This window comes from Alosa sapidissima, chromosome 22 (assembly GCF_018492685.1).
Source record: "Alosa sapidissima isolate fAloSap1 chromosome 22, fAloSap1.pri, whole genome shotgun sequence".
Classification (NCBI taxonomy): Eukaryota; Metazoa; Chordata; class Actinopteri; order Clupeiformes; family Clupeidae; genus Alosa; species Alosa sapidissima.
The window spans coordinates 13147829-13156314 of record NC_055978.1 but is presented as its reverse complement, the minus strand read 5'-3'; the positions used below and the strand labels follow the sequence as shown (position 1 = coordinate 13156314).

Genomic DNA, 8486 nt, shown 5'->3' with positions numbered 1-8486 from the left:
CTTCTCAGCCCTTGTCACAGAGGGCCTGTAATCGTATAGCATCACAATGGACTAATCAGCACCACATTAGCAGGTTAGCTCATGATGATTCAGGTTCACGTGAAGACCAGAACATTCTGGTCCCAGAAACCATTACAGAATGCTTTAGAATTACAGGTCCTGACAACTTTAAAGTCAGCAGAATTAAGTCCCAGAATTGTTTTTTTTTTTTTTTTTTTTTTTAAGATCAACAGGAAGGAAAGAAAGATTGGTTGTTTTTCCTTGCCTACCACTGGATGAAACAGTGACATCTCTGAGCACACATAATAAAGAAATAATTCTTAGTTTGTGAATGTTTTTAAAAAAAAAAAAAAAAACGCAGATCGCCTCTCTTCTAAAAGATGTGTTAAATCTTTCCCATAGCCACCAGTGGTCCCATTACGAGAGCCGTGATGATCAGAACCCCAGAGATTATTCCGATCCGAACCCACGGCAGTGGGGGTACAGTCTCCTCAGCACCTTGGAGAAAGTGAAAGAAAAAAAATTCATACCTTTAATACAACATGGTCAAGACAAAATCTATGACAGGATTGTTATAGCTATAGGGATGTGTAAGGTTGATAGGTAAAGAGAAATATAGGATCATCTGTCACATATGTCTAGATTAATTTGACACATTTTACACATCACTATTAATAGTCAACCAGAAACATATTTGTGATTGCTTTCGTTCCATATTGCTTTCGTTCCATTCAGATATCTAGAGTCTGACGTGGCCAATTGTGTTTAGTTGTAAAGTCAGTGTGGGTTTGTGGTGCTATGTGGAAGTGTCTGGTTCAGCGCATTGGCCTCTGTGAGGTGTGTCTTACCCGGGCTGGTTTCTAGAACTGATGTGCCCTGCATTTCTGGCCAGACTTCTGTTACAATGAAATAAACATATGTATGGACTTGTCAGCTACCAATAATCAAACATATATAGGCCTACAATACATTAAAAACAAAAGTTGTATTTTGATTACTGTCCCATCCCACCCCGTCCCATATGAATGTTCTAAGACAGTGTGAACATAAACAGAAGTGCCCTTGAGGAGTGTTATGCAGCATTCAGACTTACACATCCCTATAAATATGAGTAGGACATTTAGCAGTAGACATTTAAGGCTGTGTTTATTAGCTATGTTATGGAGTAGTTATTGCGCTATTGACCTATTTTAAAACACAGTCGCTCACAGTCGCTTACTCATTTAGTCATCTGGCCCACAGGACTATTCTGCATTTGCATAACAGTGCAATGTACTTCACATTTATTCATTTAGCAGACACTTTTCTCCAAGGCAACTTACATGTCAATTACATTACAAGGGCCATTCTACCCACAGCAATCATCAACCCAGAGAATACATCACCTAAACTTTATATTTAAGGTGACACAATGTAGGAATAACCCATTTCATCAATTTCCAATGTACTGGGTACTCATTAGTGCTAAAGGGGTACCCAATTTGTCTAAAACCATCAAAAAGGATCATGGAAAGTTGCTTATTATGAAACGAAAAGGAGTTGTATGAAATTCCTCTGGACATCCATCCATTAGTGACCAAAACACCAAATGAAGTTCTCATACTATTAACATCAGCTTATGTACAGAACAAACAAGCCAACTTGTTCAAACACTATATGTCATGTTTCATTATTGCAAAGTCGCAGACAGGTTCCTCTCTGAATGGGACTGTGTGGGTGACAGTGAGCCTGTGTGTCCCCTCCATGCCTGTTTACCTTCCTGTTCCTGGTCGGCCATGGTGGGATAGGAGGTCGGGCTGGAGCTGCTGTTGTCGCTGACGACAAAAGGATCTATCTCAGTTGGGAGTATGTAGTCTGTAGGGAGGATGTCACAAGCAAATCACATAACAGCACGGAGCATCCAAAGCGTCTACTCTGAATTTGACCATATGGACATTTTAAAAAGAGAACGCTTTGTTTTTCTTACATTTAGTACATTTAAGTAAATTTCATGGTTTCTACCAGAACACATCACATAGCATCAAAGAAATCAATAAAATTAATGTAATTTCATATAGGGTTAAATATGTGGTCTTTCACAAACTAATATAATATAATATGCATTGTGCCGCATAGTTGCTGAGAAAGATGACTCAGATGATCATTTTCATCCATTAATGGGGGGTCAGCGTGTATTTGGGTTATGGTGATATAATGCTCGGGGTAGGTTTAAGCTAACAGTTGATAAGTGGCTGACAGGCTGGCTGATACATTTCTTAAGTCCCTGCACTGGCTTCCAGTCACAGAATTGACTTTAAAGCACTACTGCTTGTTTATAAATCACTTAATGGAGCAGGACCTAAATACCTCTCGACATGCTTCAGCAGTACACACCCTCCAGACCTCTCAGGTCTCAGGAGAAAAGCCTGTTAGTAAAACCTGCTGTTAGAACTAAACATGGTGAAGCAGCTTTTAGCTGCTATGCGGCTCAGCTCTGGAACCAACTTTCGGATGACATTAAAAAGGCCCCAACTGTAGCCAGTTTTAAATCTAGACTTAAGACCAAACTGTTCTCAGATGCTTTCTGCTAACTGCACTGAGTTATAATTTCTGAATCTGTCTTGAAAATTATTCTACCTTGTGTCTTTTATTTTGTCTTTTTAATCATTCTTTATTTTTAAATGATTTTACCTTGTGTTTTATGTTTTCTTTTTATTATGATCTTTACCTTTTGAACTATTCTTTGACTATATTGCCCTTCTATGCTTTTATTTGTTATTATTATTTGGTTTTATTTATGTAAAGCACATTGAATGACCTATGTGTATGAAATGCGCTATATAAATAAACTTGACTTGACTTGACTTGAAATGTAGAAGGACGTGTCTCCTTACCCAATACTGTAAGCTCGACCGACCCTGGTATCCCAGGCACTGCAGCGAAGTTGTCGTCACTGTACCAACATTTATATGTTCCAGTGTCTTCAGGTGACAGGTTTTCAATGAATAAGGACAGTTCACCATATTCCTGGATCAGGTCCTGGCTCATAAATGCATTGTTGTACATGAAGCTGGGGGGATTTGGGGGCCTCCCTCCAACCAGACTGTAGAGGTCCTTGCCATTTTTCTTCCAATAGACCGACACTTTTTCCAAAGTTCTTGATTTAGAAATTATACCCCAGCAGGGCAATCGGACACTGTCGTTCACATAGCGAACAAATATGTCTTCTTCATTATAAGTTTCTTCATTGAGGGAAAATTGAAAGGAGTGGGTGTAGAGGGTAAGATATGAAGGAAGACAAAGGGACACAGAAATGAGCAGAATGAAACAAGGGGATTATCTCTAGGCTATGGCTTCTTATCCAGTTGTGTTCCTTCCTTAGAAAGTAAAGATCTATAACAACAAAGCTATGCCTGGTCAATATAAAGCATGCCAAGTAATCAATAAATCCAGTCCATGTACTATATTTTAATGTTTTCAAATTCAATGGTAATTCTTATGTGTGTGCACACGCCTCCTGTGCATTGATGATACCAATGTTGCACAAGTCTGTTGGGAGATACACTGCCAGTTTTTTTGTATTTTGGGGTGCATATCTTTGCCAACCTGTTCAAAACTATAAATATCATTGTATGATATTGTAAAAGGTTGTGTTCCATTCAATCGTATACTGTAATGATAATTTCATTGAGCTTCACATTTTAGACATCTAAAAGTACATTATGACTATCACTCACACAATAATCCAAAGGAACCAAGAGAACACCTAGGTCATGCTTTAGCTACCCAATTGAAACTGGACCATATATATGTGATACATGTGAATTACTGGATTCATAGATTTTAGATTTGCGGTAACACCAGGCAGCCTTCCCTTTGAAATGGATTTTGCATGTAACAGCCCCTGAAGAGCAGGCCTTCTTGTCCGTACTCACCCAAAACCGTGATGATGACCGTGCGAAGAGTCTTCCTGCCATGCCACAAGCACTCGTAGACGTCCGCGTCACTCAACACCACTGGATGCAGCGTGACAAAGAGCTTCCCATCGTCCCAGGTGGCTGAGGCCCTGTTCTGAAACAGCGGCCCATAGTGCATATTCCCGTCATACCGCACCACGTCCTTGCCCATGGCCTCCCAGCTGATGTTCAGTGGCTGCTGTGCTGCGATGTCTGTGTGCATCGTGAGGTCACATGTCAGTGTAAAGTTCTTCCAAAAGTCTACAGTCACATGTTGCACATCTTGGGCACTAACAAGAGCTGCTGAAGTGTGGCAAGGAGGAGAGAGAAGGGATGGGAGAAGGAGAGAGAAAAAACAAAAAAACAACAAAGAAATCATGTGTATCATTTATTTAAGGTGTTTTGGGTCATGGAATAGTTTTGCATACAGTTACTTGTCATGCGTTCACAGATCCATATGTCTTATAAATGCTTTTCATGGTTTTCACCTCTACAAAAACATAGTCCTACTAAATCATCAGGAATGTGTATTACCCATCACATCAAGGGAGCCATGTGTCATCTATAAGCCATACTCTACAGTCTAGACCAGCTCTACGTTCCAACCTCTTACCAGCTGAGACTAATATCACAGTCAGAGCCAAGCAAAGGACCTTCATCCTGCTGCAACATAGGATTCCCCTGAAAAACAAAAGGACAAACTGCATGTAACTGCATTTTCTTTTACCTCACGTGGGTTGGGGTGGGCAGTGTGACACTTTGGGCAATGTTCTACTGGGGACTGCCATTCACGTGGCTGTTACTTTGGCATATACCACATACCTAAGCATTCTTACAGACCATGTGCACCCTTTCATGGAAATGGTATTCCCTGATGGCAGTGGACTCTTTCAGCAGGATAATGTGCCCTGCCACAAGGGAAATCTGGCTTCAAAATGGTTTGAGGAATACAACGAGTTCAAGGTGTTGACTTGGCCTCCAAATTCCCCAGATCTCAATCCAATCGAGCATCTGTGGGATGCGCTGGACGTACAAGTCCGATCCATGGAGGCCCCACCTTGCAACTATCTGCTGCTAAGGTCTTGCCAGATACCACAGCACACCTTCAGAGGTCTAGTGGAGTCAAGGGGTCAGGGCTGTAATATGGCAACAAAAGAGGGACCTACACAATAAGTAGGCTATAGGGCCAGGCGGTCATAATGTTCGGCTGATCGATGTACATTTGAATGACTATTTTTCATCCAGTTTTATCCATCTAGCATTACATATCATCCCGATTAAAGGCAGAGTCAGCAATCCTACGCAATTTTAAGCCCATCACATTTTTTGTCACGTTTAATCATCTCCTCAGGACCTGGTAGATGCCCATTATGTGAGCGAAACCCTGTGTGGAATTTCTCTGGGAATACAAAATGGAGGGGTGAGCTGATGTATTTCGTTTGGTCGTTGGTTAAATATAATGGACATTCTTTTGAGAAAAAGCGTCTGCTAATAAATGTACGATTTGCTGTACAATCGCTGACTGCACCTTTAACATGCTTGCTGAACAATATCACGAGTAACTGCAAGAATGATTAACTCATCGTAAGAAAAAGTCTAGAAATAAACATTTTCTGAGAGCAGAGTGCCCATTTAAAACGTGCAGTCCAAATAATTTACTACGCTTCCTAAAATGTTACAGTGGTGTCATTCGTGGGCTAGTGCCAGCGGAATAGCTCGACTCGAATGGACTATACGTCTGCCAATACGTTGAAGGGCGAGGCGGCGGAACAATGTCAGGTGATCAGTAACTCAATCCTGCTGCAGAATCCTCTGGCTCACCAACCGCGCAGCTGTCCGCGATGCGCACGAGACGACTCCGGGATCCCCGACAGATGAAACCCTGAAGTGTTAACTGTTTTCCATGTCAAACCAATGTCCATGCAAACCGTCCGATAAGCAGAAAAAAAAATATCCATCAATATGTGTGGTGAGGCTATTTTAACCTTCGCGTAATGAAAGTGCGTTATTTTTCTTCATAAACGAAGAAAACCCATTTTAAATAGCATCCAAAAATGCAATCCAAAACAAACATTATACTATAGCCTATTTTTTTGGTCATACAACGCATATTATTGAACTTTTCCATGTAACTGGATGTAGCCTGACCTCTCTCTGACAATAAAAGATTAGAAATCGCAAGGTATGCCCATATGCTTACACGTAAACAATTCAAAGTATTTTTTGTTTGCTTTTTGATGTATTACTCCCCACACAATCAGCTAAATTAACAAAACGCACAGGCAATGAAACTGAGAACTCAAAAAAAGCCAGTTTACAACAAACAGCTATAGGCCTATGTTACACTAAAATCAGCACGCCAGTCATAAAAAATATGCACCAACTATTCTCTTGGCAGAATCCCAGACTGCGATGAACTTTATTTGCATGCCATATCGACCGTCGCAGTAGACCGTGAGAGATTAAATGCGTAACCAAAGGTGTACTCACCAAATTGCAAGTTATCACGATGAGATAAACGAATCAACGTGAAAGGTGCGACTAGTTGTATGCCTCACTTGCAGCTTTCAAACGTTGTCTTTTTTTAGCAGTCATCGCCCATGCTTTTCTCGCCTCTCGAGTTTCAATATATTGCATTAAATTACAATTAAGTTACCCAATAGCAGCGATACATGCTTAGCTGGCTACAGGGTAAAGCACGTGTACCCATACCATCATAGTTGGCGAAGCGATCGGCCCCCACATAAATCCAGAGTCGCACTGTAAAGCGCGTGCACCACAAACCAATAGCAAATCTTACCGTTGAGTTCTTCCTGTCTGTCCGTAAAATAAGTAAATAAATGTTTAGACCATCTCACCCCGTCTAACCCTTATTTTATCACCCATATTAATGTCAGATCAATTAGAAAATTCTTGCAATAGCTAGACTGTAAAGTGCAAGCATGTAATACAGAGCTGTCTGCCTGACAGGAAATATTAGATGGCAACTAGGGCCCAGAGGTCTATGAAGACTGCACATGGGGTGCAGGTTGTATGACAGGACAGTGTGCGTCAAGTGATTTTAAATTTTGCACTTGATGTTGTTTTGTTATGGAAAACGAGCTGGATGCTATGGCTGCCGAATAAGCATGGGCATTACTTTGATATAGAGGGCATTAGAATAATTGATAATTATTAATAGTATTCATAATTAATAATTCATAATAGTTTCCTGAACATACATTTATACCAAATTGTAGGTTGAAATATAGTTCTTTTTAACGTTTTGAACTATTACTTTGTGTAACACTGATGATTAAGATTGATGCATGTGGAATGTTGACATGTCATTATTGGGATCAGGTTCTTGTTGACTTTAGCATTCTCCCCCATGTTGTGTTACCTATGATATGATTTGCGTCATGGTAAAAAAAAAAACACATTTCATTGATGAGTCACACAAGTGATACTCTAAATCCAGTAAAAGTCAAAAAGAAATGTCACCCTATTCAATTGGAAAGACTCACAAGATGAAGAAGGCATTGTGATCTCATGGTGACATTGAAAACATGAAATCCTGAAAACTCATCAGGGATACCACTGCCATCTGTTTGTTTACAGAGATAACATATTGCAGGATTTCTTTCTGAATTCTGCAGGGCTGTGGCAAACAATCTCTTGTTTATTTTTCATTGTAAAATGCATGATGTTCATAATCCTTCAAGGGGTTCAACTGTTTCGACCATCTTAGAATTTAACCTACCAATTGAAAGAGAGTTAACTTGTGTGTCTTTCCACTTGATTGTATGTCTGTTTATTACTAATGGTTCATGTTTGTACTATTTTGTCATATCGTGGCTAGTTGGAAATATTCAGGATATTTATGCACGTTTGTCAGGCAACTTTGTCCAAGTGAGAGTGAGTTCGCTGAAGCAGGTAGATGATGGCATCCTCAACACTCAATGGCAAACTGCAGTGGGTCTAGAGAGGTGGTCACCTCTACTGAGGTTGGCCAAAACCCACGACTCCAGGACTTTCAAGATTGCAATGGAACACCAAGGAAGTATGAAAGAGAAGCAACTTGACACCGTAAGTTGTTACATGACAACACATGAAAAACCATGATGTTGGTGTTTGACACCATTAGTGCCTATTGTAGCATAACATTAATTATATTGACACTGTGTATCACTTCTTTTAAAACTACTGTCCACATGTTTTATCATTTACTGGAGTCTGATAATTAGGTAACATGGCTGCCTATCTATTAATTTACTTGATTAACTGAAATAACTGCTTTTTACCTGTGACTAATCATATGATGCATATCATCTGATCTTAAAATCTAATATAATCAATCACATCTCATGTGTGTACCTTTGATGTGTAGAAGGCAAAAGTGTAACATTTAGTAGCTACACAGCAGTTCAAAGCCACTTTAATGCAGAATCACATTCAGGAGGATATACATATTAAATTAAATCTTGCTGGGCATTTATGCTGACTAGCAATACAAATAATACTTTCACTTTCGTTAGTGCTCTGATCTAAGTGGATGCTGAGACACTGGGA

General features: G+C 39.9%; 1 protein-coding gene across 3 annotated transcripts; it reads right to left on the bottom strand.

The window, feature by feature from the left end:
• Positions 1 to 226: 226 nt before the first annotated feature.
• On the bottom strand, positions 227 to 6612 carry LOC121697826. 3 transcript variants are annotated; one of them, XM_042079582.1, is made up of 7 exons: positions 6426 to 6612; positions 4549 to 4616; positions 3915 to 4238; positions 2874 to 3221; positions 1756 to 1854; positions 849 to 896; positions 227 to 498 (listed from the first exon to the last, which is right to left on the bottom strand). In XM_042079582.1, the coding sequence occupies exons 2-7, from the start codon at positions 4592 to 4594 to the stop codon at positions 386 to 388; spliced, it is 978 nt and encodes a 325-aa protein (XP_041935516.1). In that variant the 5' UTR covers positions 4595 to 4616; positions 6426 to 6612; the 3' UTR covers positions 227 to 385. The 3 variants fall into 3 exon arrangements, with proteins under 3 accessions (XP_041935516.1, XP_041935518.1, XP_041935519.1); XM_042079584.1 differs by having other exon boundaries at positions 3915 to 4148; XM_042079585.1 differs by lacking the exon at positions 227 to 498 and having other exon boundaries at positions 853 to 896; positions 1756 to 1814.
• Between the last annotated feature and the right edge of the window lie 1874 nt (positions 6613 to 8486).

Excerpts from the sequence above, each read along its gene's own strand:
- LOC121697826 (XM_042079582.1), bottom strand. The coding sequence starts at position 4,594 with ATGAAGGTCCTTTGCTTGGCTCTGACTGTGATATTAGTCTCAGCTG. Across the intron at positions 4,239-4,548 it reads TGTGATATTAGTCTCAGCTG|CAGCTCTTGTTAGTGCCCAA; the intron begins GTAAGAGGTTGG and ends GCCACACTTCAG. Across the intron at positions 1,855-2,873 it reads GGTCGAGCTTACAGTATTGG|ACTACATACTCCCAACTGAG; the intron begins GTAAGGAGACAC and ends TCCTCCCTACAG.